The following is a 15,765-nucleotide window of genomic DNA, read 5'->3' as shown; positions in this document are numbered from 1 at the left end:
TAAATATCTCCCGTATCCGTGTCTCACCTCGGCTTGTGGCACTCCCTCGGGGGGATGGCAGCGCAGCAACACCTCCTGGTCCAATGCCACCTCTTTACCCTGCGGCTCCTCCTCAAAGTTCTTTCTCAGGTCTTACAGGGAAAAAAAGCAGAAAAAAAGTAGAGAAACAGAACCAATTAGGATGTGAAAGCTTGCAAAGATTTGAAAGAAACACTTCTCTCTGCAAATAACTTGGCCTGGTGATGTGTCTAAATTTGCAGCTCTTGAAATGTCCGCCAGTGGCCTCGCCGAGCATGTTGCACTCTAGTTGGCCCCTAAGCCACACTGGGATCGGTGGCACCAACCATGTTGCTTATTACAGGCTGCCTGGCTGGTTCAGAGATGCTTGTCTGCTGCCAGAGGGGCCCGGCATCAAGCAAAAGCAATTGCATTACCCCTCACTCCCACCCACTCTCCTCTCCCCGGCATCCGCCAGCCTCCAGCTTCCATCTGTATGACGGCTTGGAGCAGCCACACGAAAACAAAGCCCTGAGGCGCCTGGACAAGAGCTCCTGCAAGCCTGGCTGACTGCATGGGGCTTCACATTACGTCTCATTGAATACTTACTGTTGCACAAAGTCCTAGTATATATTTGTCTGTAAGCCCCAGCTGTGAATTACACAGGTAAAAACTGGGAACAGTCATTTCTTGCGGGGGAAATAAATGTAGATCCATTTGTATCAGATGAGCCAGACAGGCCGCCGATAGCTGGCGGGACTGGCACAAATTTGATGTGCTCACCCCGGGTTTCAACTCGGAGCGAAGCAATGTGTTATTGTGTTGTAAGAGGCTGAGGGCGCGGCTGTGAGAATTCCTTTAAACAGATGTTGAGCCTGTCCCGACCAATCACACTGAGAGAAAACATTAAGACAGGCAGGGGGAGACTGACGACATTCGATTTAATTAAAGCTGATAAATTTGGACTGGAGGAGACTTGAGATGTAACAGTGTTGGAAGGCTCGAACGTACGCGAGCGAACAGGCGCGTGCGTGGGAACCTCGCCGATGCGATCGCCTGGTTATGCATCGTTATTCAAGCATGTGCGTGTCCTTATCTTACATCTAACTGACTTTGCGGAGCTCTCACACACGGATGGATAATGAATGTGTGTTTTCAAAACGTCTGGTGGTTTGGAGACGGTGCCGTGTTTGGCTCTGTCTGGAATAATACATATTTATGTGGGAATTAATAGGCGGAATGTTTTAAAATACTCAAATGTAAAATGGCTTCTTCTAATAAAGCTTTTGAGGCTGCGGCGAGGGATGTGTCTGCGTTCCCCAGACAGATTTATGATTGCTGCACAGCAATAAATTTCAAATCTGTTTTTATTTCAGTTACTTTCACAGGGATCATTTCTGATATACTGTATCCAGCAGAAAATATGCTCATGAATACTCAAATTTAGAGTTCCACTATTTTCTTTTTTAAGACCTTCCTCGAGCAGATACATTATTCTGGGGTTCTTCCTGCAAGGGTTGGATGTTTTCTTCTCACAAGTATCATCACAGGAAGATGATTTAACTAAATTGTAATCACAGTAGTGCACTGTGGTGCAACAGATCATAATGTTCTCTGGGCTAATTGTTAAATGAAAGTTAGTCTCCCCCTCCCAACCACCCAAGGTGAAAACACAATATTCTCTTATTACATGCCGACATGCAATACACAAGCACCTTTTTAGGCAGCAGGCTTTGGATTTGTAATGATGCAGTGCTCATTTGAAAGTGCACTCACAAGCAATCCTGATGTATGCTTTCTGGCTCTTCTGGGTTCCGGTGGTGCTCCAGGCGACACACTGACACCAGTACTCATCAAGTCCGAAGATCTTCTCCACCTGCTGCCTGGTTATTTCGATTGTCACCTGCATGACTGGCAGCGCTGGAGAGCAAAAATCCAGAAGAAGAGTCAAAATGTTAGACACGGGACAAGCACGGCTTTGACAGCAGCAACGAGTTAAGAGGCCAGAAATACTTCTCAATGGAAAAAAATAAAAAGAACAAAAATAAAAACAAATGAGCTGAACTGATACCTTAAGTGCATTTTGTACCTTGAACTAAACCAGCAAAGTAATTTGGAAAAAGGAGAGGAAGAATAAACAAGCAGAGAACTATAATCATATATAAACAGAGTGCTTGTTAACTGCGGAAAATGAGAAGAGAGCCTCACAGCTATCCTTGGTGTAATTTGGAGGGCGTGAATACAGCAACAGTTAGGAAGGAACAAGGAAGTGCTAAACAAGCACTCGACAAACAAAAATACTCAACATAACCCACGTCTCTATTATTAAATCCAGGCGGAGGGACGAGTTCAGCATTTCCCCACAACCGTGTTGATATAAGTGACGGCGCTGGAACACGGGGCAAAAGTGGCTTTATTGCTTTTCTAGAGGAATGTAAACAGAAGCCTTCTTTAAACAAAGAAAAATTGGGACAAAATCCAACCCGCTAAACCGTCCAAACAACACAGTGTTGTTAGAGTCATATCTTTTCTTCTTTTTTCCTTATATTTGAGAAGCAATCTTTCATTTCATTTTCTTTTGACCTTCTACTTGGGACTTGTAATCCACGGGTATTTCTTATATATTGAGCTGCGACCTTGATCCCTACCATGTGCCTTACTTTGTCTTCGCCCTGATAAAGAGACTGCCGTGTTTTCCTTGAGCTTCCAGCTTTCTCCCTCCCACCCCATCTTATCTGTTCTCTTTGTTGTCTTTTGGAGAGAGGCGTTCATACGAACACATTTTTAGAGTCGCAGAGGACACATCCTGGAGACTAACAGGAGCCGCATACAAAGTGCACTATATTCAGATTTCAATGGAAAGCCACTTTCTAACTTCCATTCACACAAAAGCACTCTGACACACTCTTGATTTGTCGGTGACAATCATTTCCAGCTCCAGACTGAACCCGACTGAAGCGAGGAGTGCTCCATTACGCCATCACGACTTCACAGCAAAGAGTATCCGAGCAAACCAGCAAAGCATAAATTGGGAATTTTTTTTGCTAAATAATTTGAGGCGTACTGCACATGACTCTGCACGAGCCCAGGCTGGCCCAATGATGACACAAGCTGTCGGCGAGAGGAGGAGGAGGGGCTCAGCCGGAGGCCACACACAGTGATAAGTAGCTGTGAGGGTCACTGGCAGACCGCCATGTATTAGTGTCTAAATGCGGCAGATTTTTTGCTATATGTGATCACAGTAAATGTGAGTCCGTGTGCAGTGAATCCAGCCCCGAAGCACCACTCCGAGCATCAACAACACCTCGTGCTGTGTGCAACATTTCACCAACATGCTCGCTCGCAGTTAATTTAAAAAGTAGAGAAAGTGATCCTCTTATGTTTACACTGCCTTTTTACAAAGCCTGCCAGAGACTGTCAAAAAAAGTTAGACTCAATACCAACACGAGACTGGATTGAGAAATCCTCATTTATTCTTTTTCATTGTCTTTCTGAAGGTCCACTACCTCTATTAAGTATGTGTGTTTGCAAGAGTGTTCGGCGCAGGCTGAGAGAGCACCTAAAAGCTAAAGAAATGGCTAAAGTAACGAAATGGGCACTGCAGAGCATGAACAAATGGAGCATAAGAAACCCTCCTTCCTTCTGCAAATAAGCGGCATGGGGAAATTTGGCTTTTCCTCTTAAACACGTACACGTGTGCGCAACAGCAGTAGCTTTAACTTTACATGCATCACTTAAAGATTGCGCTTATTTCAGCAGCTACATCTTGTAGTTTCCAAAGAAAAAAAATTAAGCACAGTGCTAAATGAAATGTCAAACTCAGGAGAGCAGCGCTTCTTATTGGATGTATATTTACTTTTGCAGTAATGTGCAAATTCTGTCTTGTATGCCAGAAAGCGCTTTGAGAGGGAGAAGTCGCACGTGTTTTTTGCTGGTGTACACAGCAAGTGTGTACTTGTTCTTTTGTGCATGTAAGTAATAAAATCTATGAAACGCAGATTATATATGGGTGAGTACCTGCTGCAGAGCAAAAACTGGGGAAAAAGAAAAAATCAATGTAAAGCATGCCCTAAAACCTGAACATTAAACGAAAGCTTATTTTGAGGAATCCGTACAGAAACATCTGATCACCCTGACTTACACTGAGCTCACAGCAAGCAGTTTATGCGTGCAAGCTAGAAAAATATATTTAAATACATGAATTTGAAATTTGGTATAAAGTGATATTCAGTGCTCGGTATGGCTCAAATTACAGTAGGAATTCATTTGATTAATGCAAACCTTCCTCCTTCTTTGAGCTAGGGGGTGAAAGGAATAAAGATCAGTATGGAGATGCAAAGCATGAACAATAGCAACCTGAGGTGAGAAATCCTAAGAAGAGCAATTTGAAGCTCTGCTTGCCAGGGTAATTGCATTCTGTTTCCTTATCTTTTCCTGTCTCCATAATTACCTGCTTTCTGTGTCTGACACCTTCCAGTAACACTGCTGTGAGTCACTCTGTCCAATTTCACTCCAATTAATAAGTAGGACAAAATAATCTCATCACTTTGAGGACAAAACGCGTCTGTAATTTTACAGCAGTTTATAACGATCGGACAGGCTGCTATTTACTGTTGTTTTCCCCGAAGCCTGCTCCATCAAGACAGCTATGAGTAAAACAAAACTTTATGAAAATGACTCAGAGACGACTGACGGAGAAACTACGTTATTGATTCCTAGAAAGCAGTCCTTCTGAAAGTGGAGCACCGCCACATTTATGACTCAATTATATTAATATTGATTTATAATAGTATGCTCGCCGCCTTCAAGGTGTTAGGAACAGAAAAGAGGAAATTTACACTTCCTTGCCTGAAAGTGTGCACTTAACATTCCTGTTAAATGATAATTAAAACATGGCACGATTCCTTCAGCCTTTGGTTTGATCTGGAGCCCATTTTCTAAATGAGCTCATATTCCAAACCTCAGTGAAATAACTGAGAAAAATTTAAAGGGTGATTATGTGATTGACACAGTGTGAATCCAGGGCTGGATCCTTTGTACATTTTTATTCTAGAGCAGTGGGATAACTTACTAAGCCATATTTGAAAACAATTTCTGGAAAGTACACTTCACTATTGTAACACTGCATGGGAATAAATTGGACTGGGAAAAACAGAAAAATAAAACATGAACACAAATGCCACCAGCAGTGGAGTCTCTCTATGGTAATTAATATCACTTTTCACACCAACTACCCGCCTGACAAGCTTTAAAGCTGCAGAAACAAAGAAAAAGCATATGCACTCACTGGGCACATCATTAGGTGTACCTGTTCAAATGCTTGTTATCAGCCAATCACATGGCAGCAACTCAATGCATTTAGGAATCTACTGGGATTTTACCTGCAAAGATTTACAGAAATGATATCTTATTGGTCGGAGGAGAACGGCCACACAAGGTTATAAGAAGCTAACAGTAGCTAAGACAACCACTTGTTACAACCAAAGCATGCAGAAGAGTATATGAATGCACACCATGTTGAACCTTAAAGCAGATGGGCTACAGCAGCTGAAGACCACACTGGGGTCGACCCCTTTCAGCTAAGAACAGGAAACTGAGTCCGTAGTTCACAAGGGATCACCAAAACCGGAAAAACGCTGTGTGGTCTGATGAGTTGGTAGGGACAGAGTTTCTCATAACATGAAAACATGGATCCCTCCTGCCTTGTATCAAGTTTCAGGTTTGCACTTGTGGAGTAATTGTTCTGGGGACCATTTCTTGGCACACTTTGTGCCCCTTCGCTCCAACTGAGCATTGTTAAACACCGCAGCCTACCCGAGTACTGCTGCTGATCATGTCCATGCCTTTATGACCTTCCAGCAGGGTAGTGCACGAAGCTGTCACAGTGCTCAAATCATCTCAAACTGGTTTCTTGAACATGACAATGAGATCACTGTACTGCAACAGCCTCCACACCTCCACGTCAATAGAGCACCTTTGGGATGTGGTAGAACGGGAGATTCACAGTTGACAAATCCAGCACCTTGTTGAATCTATGCCACGAGGATTTAAGGCAGTGCTAAAGGCAAAAGGGGGTCTGACCCAGTAGTAGAAAGGTGCACTTACATATACAGGGTGTATCATAAAGACTCATCCGATTTCAACACGTTTTATTTCCATGGATGTTCTTTCGGATGTTGTTTCTGTTCTTTCTGTCAGAAAGGGGAGATTCGTGAGTTCCACGTGGTTGCCAGTAGGTAGCTTAACAACAGCAGTGACTCCAGACATGCTTGCAAAAGTATGGGACGAGTTTGACTATCGTATGCCATGTGTCTGGCATCTGTCAATAAGCACTTGTAAACATTAAAGTTTTATATACAAAACTTTCAATTTTTTTAAATTTATCGCAATTTATCTATATCCATTACTTTAAAATTTTTTTGACATATATCTCTCTCTATATCTATATATATTTATCTATATCTCTATCGATCAATGAATAGATAGATATAAAACAAGTACAGACAGGTCTCCATCGTAAACTTTTGGCTTCACATAAAATTAGAATTCTGCTAATCTTCTGCTTGATGCATTCACAAATCGTTTCACTACTTGTACTACTTTAAAAGACTCACAAGATATTTTCTGCATGATGAGCCGCATTTTTTAAGGTCTGCAAATGGAGCCTGGTCTACCAGAAGCCTAAATGACAATATCCTGCATGGATTTTTGTCAAATGATGCTGAAAACAGGCTGACTTGTGCCACCTGAATAGATTCTTAAGTTAATTTTAGCAAACTTGAATTATTAAACACTAAACCGACCCAATCAGAGCATCTTTGATAGAGAAGTGTTGTTCCTTGGTGATTATTTAAATTCAAATTTAAACACATAACTGTAAATAATCATATGTACATATGTAGATTTACCTGAAATCCATGCATCGAAGAGTATTGTGCCCTTTTTAGCAGAGCTGCAGACACAGGGTGCTTACAAACTCAATTTAAAATACTTTAATAGGGCAATGTAATGCTGCCAGTGAGGCAAAACCCAGAGGGGAAAAAAAGTCAGCAAATCATACTGCTGCTGCTTCGGAGTCGTTGAAGGTGCACAGTATTAACTCAAGTCTCAAACAGACAGTTAGCGGTGTTTGAAGAGATTTTAGTGCCCAAATCAAACTTAAACATAAAAATATGAGGAGACAAATTGGATTTTGAAAATTATCCAATTTCCCAAAGAAAATTGCATCCTTATTTTCCTGTGATTTCGTTTACCTGAACACAAACAATTATGGTAATCAACAATCTTTGTGTAAAGCAGAGAGTGGGAGAGAGAGAGGATGCTTTTATCCAAAAAGGAGGATTGGGAAAAGTATCAAGGCCATGGGCTCGGGCTCGGAGACAAATAAACCTAACAAAAAACCCCAAACAAAAAAAACACATGGCTCTGCCTTGAGAAAGTCTGAATTAAAAAAAAAAAAATGAAATGGAAGAAATAAAAAAGACCGAAGCAAATGCAGAGTGGTTCAGTTCATGAATAAACTGACCTTACTATTGTATGATGGAGTCTTCAGGCAACAGAGTACAATACAAGCTATTACTAGATCCACTGGCGCACACACACAGACACGCACACAGGCACAAAGGACACATCCAGAATTACTGTATTGTGTTTTTATTTTAATCTGCAACGAAGACAAGATTATTTACACATGCACTCCATTCAAATGTGCAAGGAGTGTAACGATGAACAAAAGGGACGGGGTCACACTGTGAGAGCACAGACATCTTTCTCTGCGTGTGTGTGTGGGTAGGATGAATCTCCCCCTGAGCCAACAGGGGCTCAACACACACAGGGTAAACATCATTGGACTCAATCCCGGGTGAGTCGATATTGGGCTTGTCTGAGTGCAGGACTTTATTTTTCTCTCCCTCACTCTTGTTTTCGCAGTCTCTGACCTCAATTCCATAGGGGTCATTTGCTTATCAAAGGCAAGGACTGGAACTTGCAGGTCCTGAGTGTGCGCTCATTGTGACCAAGGAAATTCAATTAGGCAGCATCCCTACAGTATGTGTGGGTGGGATTCATCAGTGGATATAGGAGGATTAGGGTTGGGTGACTCTACATCAGGGGAATGCACCATTTCAAGGGAGAGAGTTCACAATGGTTGATGGGAGGCACCACAGATGAACGCTTTTAAGAATGCACTGTCTGCACATCCCGGCAACCAGTCAAAGCCATACTCTAAGGGTTTCATTTCCTCCCGTGGTTCTTCTTTGTACCAAATGGCATCAGTGTCATCAACGGCGCCACAAGTGTCCAAAGCTTCCTTTTACGAAACCAACAATGTGCTCTTCCGAAGGCCAATTTACCTCTCCTACATGAAAGAAGTCCAGACATCAAGCTGGGCTGGCAAAAAAGACAACTTTGGAGCTCACTAAACAGCCTGTCAAAATCAATCCAAAAGCACAGTCACCTACCAACCTATACAGTATTTACAGCTGCAACCCCATGTCACTGAACCAAGGGCACAACTGCCTTATCAAGTCTTCAAACTTCCATTATCATGTAAAGCAGTGCAGTGATGAGTGGGCCACGTTAGCTGACGACGAGAGCTGAAAATGGCAGGTGGCGCCATAAGCGTGCCTCTCCTGACAAGGATAACGTGGCCTTCTGAATGAAGCATGATTCTATTAAAGAGCAAGAGAGACGGGAACAGCTGGGGGAGGGGATAAGGAAGCGAGCTTGGTTCACAAGGAATACACTAGGACCTTCCATTCAGGGATGTTGGTGAGGTTGCGACTCAAGTCAGTGGGACAGTGTTCTGGGTCAAGGCTCTGCCTCCGGTTATGACCAGCTTTTCAAGAGCTTCTTTTGATTGAGCTGTCCATTTTTCACAATGAATGCATGCTGCAAGGCCCCTGCTGATGCTCTGAATGTCGTTACAGATTATTCATGGCTGACAAACAGGCAAGCAGGTAGTGCTCCAATCAATCCGGCCAGGTTGAGTCCAATGCCACTCCAAGGAGACTCAGGTGGAAATCTGACAGCAGAGTGGGAAGAGTACAGGATGCAGGATGAAAGAAAGATGCCCCCCCCAAAAAAAATCTACTTGTGTTACTAAGTGGTCTCTCTTAGGTCCCTCTCTCTTTCTTAGCATATTTTCCTTTAACGTGAATTTTTAATCTAAGCAATGAATCATTTGACAATAAATAAAAACATGAATAAATAAGTAATATAATTGTTATCTGAAGGTTACCTTCATTTATGAGGATAATATTCCCGGATAATTAGTTTAATGATTTTGCAAATCCATGGTTCAAGTCATAACATTTTTTTATTTTTTTTGTTTAAAAAAAAAAAAACAAAAGAGAAAAAAAGATTTTAGCAAATGATTGGATTACGAATAAAATAACCTCCATTACTTTGATGTACTTCCAGGTCACTCTTTATCTGAAGGACCTTTAAACACGATGGCTTTCATCAGACTGAAAAGCTTTAACCAAGGATTAACCACAGCTTCACATGGTTAATTAGCATAGGCAACATGAGTGTATGGCTAATTAGTTACAAAGCCATTTCATGTATTTCACAACCTTCATTTACTAAAAGTGCTTTAATAGAGAACAGACAGACAGCATGCTAGTAGCTGAGCTACTGATGATGCAATCTTTTCCTTCTGTGTCATGGCTGTCACGTTTTATTTTTTGCTTTTTTTACAGGAGATATTTTGACTTGTCACAGAAGGTAAAGGATAGGTGGAATTAATGCCAGCAGTAAGAGTCCAGGTGAGCCATGAAAGAGAAACTTTGTATCTTGTTATTTTTAATCAGAACAAGCCAATAAAAAAAGGCAGTGATCACTGTTGGCATCTCTCAGTTTTTATTGCCACTATTCATTTTAAAGCTAATTTTTAAAAACCTTAAGATGTAACTAAAGCCTAGCCCACGCAGCATGGATGGATTATCTCAGTTGTTCTCCTGACTGAAGTTTGGTAGGGTGATCATATTTTGATTTAAAAAAAAAAAAAAAAAAAAAAGAGGACACTTGGCCCAGTCATGAAGAACTTTAATAATACTGTTTGCTTAAAGAAATTTTTTAACATATTTAAACGATACCTTCTCTGTGCGGTTAACGAATGGTGAAATAAAAAATGTCATATAGGCTTTTACAAGTCAACAAGTGCAAAGAAAAATAACTCAAATAACCCTCTGGAATTAAATAATGGTACAGAAATAAGGCCTCATCTGTATAAGAAAAATTACCAGTACCGGGACGGTAATGAGGGAAATTTCTTTTGCAGTTCGTCTGAAAGGCTGCACTTGTGCTTTGGCATCTTTTAAACATCATCAGGCGCGCTGTATCCTGTCTGTGAGGCAGAACAACCACTCACAAAGCAGCAGGGGGATGACGTCACACACATGTGTCCTCTGTAGGCCCATAGAAAAACCCAGACATTATAATCAATCTCGAAAATCCCCCCGGACAAAACGTGAAAAGTGGGCATGTCCGGGGAAAAGAGGACGGTTGGTCACCCTAAAGTTTGGTCCGTTTACAGCAGCATCCCGCCATGTGATTAAATTTGTCCCTGACTATCAGGAATGTGTTTATATTATGCTAACCATAGCTGTATAGCTAGCCACCATATAGCACATCATTATATACCAGCTAGCCCAACTTCAGTAACCCTACAAACATCACTGCTGTTTAGTTTTTTGTCTTCATTTATGTTGAAAATGATAGCAGAGCTGTACATTTTCATTTTATTAGAAATCTCTCAGTCAGAACATGTAATATTATGTTTAGGTGGAAACTAGCGAGCTAACTTCCTGCTAACTTCTAACTCAGTTAAGTTTCATAAATTCTTTTTTCGAGGATGCCTGGATGTTAAACTCAATTGTTGCACCTGGTAGAGCATCCACACTGATCATTTTATTAAAGATCAAACAATTTAGACAGTTTGTAACTCGGTGATGCCGCAGTGTTCGTTTGACTTGATCTGAAGTGGAGCTTGGACCCGGAAACGGCTAATGACTTAAAGACTGGATAGCATGCACAAAAATAATAAGGGGAATGCAGCCGTTCTTAATATACATGCTTGCTTTACTTATGTAGAGAGCTTAAGGGATGCCCGTCCCCCATTAAATTCAGGGATCATAATCATGTTGGAGTAGCCCGTTTTTTACTTCCGTCTGCATAACATTTAAAGATTCATAAATGTCAACTAAACATGTTAATAATAATAATAATAATAATAATAATAATAGAAAAAAGTGTTTACAAATATAACACAATTTTTTCATGAAATGAATATGTGCAATTTCCTCCATCTCATTTTTCCCTTTTCAGACGATCCAATCAAACCTTTCAATAAAATGAAAATACCAGAATTAAATTGCCCTTCCACACAGTGATACTGACTTCAATATTCAAATATAGTAGGTTGCTAAGAAAACAGTGTGATAATGGATTATTTCTTCAAGTTGCCATGTTCCCTCTTTTACCCCCATGTGCAAATCTCCTGACAGAGAGGGAGGCAGGCACTGCTCCCTTTACAGAGATCAACAACAGACTTTCACATATTTAATGACTTAAACTCAAAGTCACTGTGCTTTGTAACATGTTTTACAGCATCACGGACCGCAAGCTCTAACTTGTGACTGATGGATTGAATGACAGCCAGGTTATGGCTGATCTTTTCACACAGAGCGTGGCTGCTTCTCTCCATCAGCCCTTCACAGCAGCTGTGCCGTCGCCTGCAAAGCCAACAACCCTGTCCATAACATTTATTCAGAGAATTGTGCATAGCAACGCTTTTTAACTGTAGGATGTCACAGACAGCAGCTCCAGTGCATAACTGCAGTTCATCAAGTTAAAATAAGAAGCTGCAGATCTCACCTTTGTGGGTAATTCTGATCTTGGTGATAAGGCGTTGATTATCACTTTTAAATGAATCGTTTTAATTTCTATTTTATTTAGTTAGTGGTAGTTTTCACGTTGGAACAGTTGCTTGGTTGCATAATGAAAAGTTGGATTGGCAAGCAATCTATGCAGTGTCATCAACTGTCATGGGATCGGGAGTGCTGAAAGTGAAAGTTAATTTCTGATATTACTGTCGTTTGTTTTGTACATTGTATCAAGATGCATTGAAACAGTCCATCCCCAAGGGGCATAGAAATAATTTAGCAGAGGAGGGTACAGAGGGGGGGAATCATTGCACCCCGATTGAGCTGCACTATTAAAATTTGCAAAGTCCCCTTAGTGTCCCATCACGCTTCCACTAGTAATGTAATAAAAGCTCAACAGCGGTAGCCTAAAAGCACTGACAGCGGGTCAGGTCCCTTACTATGACACCAGACTGCAGTTATTAGTATTGTGTATTCTGTCTGGTTTCAAAACTATTACACCACTTAAGATAATTCCTCCTCATGTGTCCTTTTCCATTGTTAACTTGCAATCAAACACAATAAAAATGATTACTTGGAATGCTAAGGCGAGACGGCTTAATTAGATTCAAACCAATTACTTTTTAAACAAAATTTCACATTTAAAAAAAAATCAAAAAAATCTGCAGAGCAGGCCACAACACAATGGGAAGAAGATGAGATTTTTGAGTGAAAATGATTTGAGCTCACTAGTAATGAATAATCATGTACACACTCTGGATTACCCAGGAGAGCGAGATCTTCACAATGCAAGAAAAAAAAACAAAAAAACCCCAACAACCTCCACTGCCATATTTGTCAGTGACACAACACTATGCTAAGTGCACACACATTCTCACAAGAATGCAGAGTGCGGAATAAATGACGCTCAAGTTGTTTTTAGTTGCACAGGTGTTCACGGGTTTAGAACGTGATAATGAATTGATTTACAAAAACTTCAGAATAGCTCTTCTCTGCACCCGAGCAAAGACATCAAAAACCAGACATTAAAATCGAGTTTCCATTAATGTATTTCACATTTTTATCTGGTTGCTAGCTACCGTACAAAAGCCAGAACTGATTACATCAAATGGACATTAATTCAAAGCAATGGATTTTCCTATTTACACTGTCCCTCCATAATTAGTTTGCCTAACCTTTCTTAATCGTGTACACACACACACACACACACACACACACACTGCACAGAGGCAGTGCTGTGATTTACCACCGTGCCCTTACCAAAGTGCCCTTTTTGTAATTACTCTCCATCCAATATCCTAACCCCGATGATTGGCAAGAGCAAAATGTTCCCGATGCCACAGTCTTCTGGCTGGGAGTGACTGGGACCTGCTCCTTTATCTCCCACATACACCTTGTCCTACTGCGAATGAGAACACGTCGGAGGTGAAGGCCCTGAGCACTTTGCTTCTGCTTCCATTACATTTTGCAGAGTGGGAGGATCTGATAGAAGCTTACCCACATGAAAGCCGTGATAATTTGCTCGGGCTAACATGTTTCTCTCCCCCTTGTCTGACATGGCCTTGGGCGCTGAAGTAAATAAGGAAAGCTGCTTCAGGTAAAGCCAGCCTAGCTCCCATCTGGTTGCTGAGTGCTCTGCGCCATACAAATTGCATTAAGGCTTCCTCCTCCCTCCTGACGATCTTTTGGTCCCTCTTGGGCCTTTGGCCGGCAGTGTTGTTTCAGTTGGAAGGCAGGAGTTTTTGGTAATCCAATGAAGGTGTGTAGGCGAATGTAAATACTGAGCACAACATCCAGCGTTCAGTAAACAGCCTGGGGGAACGCAGAGGCTAAAAAGTCTTTCTACCAAATTCCATTTCTTTCTACATTTTCTTTCCTTCGAAGAACTACTAAGATTATAATTTGTATTAATATCAACTTCTAGCTTTTGCGGATAATGACTCAGAATGTAGCTTCATTAAACATAAATATTATTTACAGTTCTATAAAAACTGCAAATAAAATCTATGTGGTAGTCACATTTTACTTACATTCATGTGATCATCTGACACAGACACAAAGTTACACACACAGTTTTTCTATAATTACTAGAGACAAAGATAACAGTCAGTCGTGTCTAGGGATGGGTACCGGTATCCGGTGCCATTCTGACATAAACGGTAGTAACCAGACCGAAAAGCAGTGCACATTTCAGTGCTTTATTTCGATGCTTTTTCCCCCCCTGAGATGTCATACACTTTGGATTCTAGACAATCATTTAACCTTTCCAAAGATAGTAGGCGGGGCCAGGTACGTACGTTCTTTTAGAGCAGAGCTACAGATTAAAAATGCCCAAGGCGAAGCGGTCAAAAGTCTGGCTGTACTTCACAGCAAAAGATGCAAACTCAGCAGCCTGCAACAAGTGCTTTAAGCTGATACTGTGATACTGTCAAAGGAGGTAACACCTCGAATCTTATGAAACACCTGGCGACGCATAGCGTTTTTTTTTAAAGCCCAGAAATGCACCTATTTGATAGCTTGCTGCGAGACCTCACACCGAGCACATCTACTGTGGGTGTGGTGCCTGTTATCGGACCCGGAGTTAGCAACATCCCCCAAGAACCCGAAGAGGAGAGTCCTGGCCCCTAGCCCTGCCAGTGTAGCAGAAATGATGACGGATGATGATGGCAGCAGCAGCCGTTCTTCTCTGCGTGAGTAGCTTAATGTTGTTCGTGTGTAATTTACGTCGAGTACGCTAACCACATTATTAAATTAATGCACGTAAGGTGAACTAGCAAACACCGTCGTAGTTACATGCGGCTGTCTTCTTGTTTGATAGAGTGATACCATATGTGCCCTATAGCTGCAGAAAAGGCTAACATTGTTATCTTTTTACAGAAAAACAGCTAAACATGAGAGGTTTTAGGACAAAGTTTGAGTTTTCCATTGTTTAAGCACTGATTCCAACCAAAGGAGGTATGTTGTATTAACAGAAAAGCCTAACTTGGTTATCATTTTGCAGAAAAAAAAAGAGACTGCTAAAAATAAAAACATAAGAGGTTTTTGGACAAAGTTTGTGTTCTCCATTCTTTAAGCACCGGTTCGAGCACCGTTTCAAAGGTACCGGTTTGGCACCGGTATCTGATAAAACCTAAACGGTACCCATCCCTAGTCGTGTCCTTCACAGTTTCCTGTGGGAGTCCGAAAGTTTTAGAAGAGAAAGAGGAGAGCTGTCTGTATAAAAAGCGTATACACGCACTCACCAACCACTTCATTAGGTACACCTTCCTAGTACTGCTTTCAGTACTGCTGTAAGTCTTCATGGCATTGAACAAGGTGCTGGAAACGTTCCTCAGAGATTTTGGTCAATATTGACATGACAGCATCGCACAGTTGCTGCAGATTTATTGATTGAACATCCATGATGCGACTCTACTGTTCCACCACATCCCAAAGGTACTCTATTGGATTGAGATCTGGTGACTATCAAGGCCATTTGAGTAAATGAACTCATTGTTTTGTTCAAGAAACCAGTTTGAGATTATTTGAGCTTTGTGACATGATGTGCTTTCCAGCTGGTGGCATTCATCAGAAATCAGTACTCACCAGGTCAGGCAACTTTTTCCAGTTTTCCAATCGGTTTTCTAATTTTGTTGAGCCTGTGTTAGAATTGAAGAGTTGATGAATTTGTGCTTAGGAATATATAATAATTTGTGTGCTGATAAATATCTTATCCTTAATAGGTTTTATAGGTTTCTGTGTGCAACTTTGTGCAGACATGAGACAGGAAGCTGTCTAGTCGCTATAATTTTCCGTTGCACACAAGAAATCACAAGTTCCTGCTTTTATACGTTTAGCAGGACTGCTACGTTTGCTTTTGTACATATTGGGGTGTTAAAAGGTC

The 15,765-nt window shown here is 41.3% G+C and overlaps 1 protein-coding gene across 1 annotated transcript in view; it reads right to left on the bottom strand.

The window, feature by feature from the left end:
• The window catches only part of unc5a (unc-5 netrin receptor A), a 153,061-nt gene that overhangs the window by 43,917 nt on the left and 93,379 nt on the right, over positions 1-15,765 (bottom strand). Inside the window, 2 exon segments of the mRNA XM_025897508.1 lie at positions 28-131; positions 1,774-1,917. Of these exon segments, the coding sequence (XP_025753293.1) occupies positions 28-131; positions 1,774-1,917 (248 nt within the window).

This window comes from Oreochromis niloticus, linkage group LG2, assembly GCF_001858045.2.
Source record: "Oreochromis niloticus isolate F11D_XX linkage group LG2, O_niloticus_UMD_NMBU, whole genome shotgun sequence".
In the NCBI taxonomy this organism is placed as follows: domain Eukaryota; kingdom Metazoa; phylum Chordata; class Actinopteri; order Cichliformes; family Cichlidae; genus Oreochromis; species Oreochromis niloticus.
The sequence above is the reverse complement of the archived record's forward strand: the minus strand, read 5'-3'. Positions and strand labels throughout refer to the sequence as shown.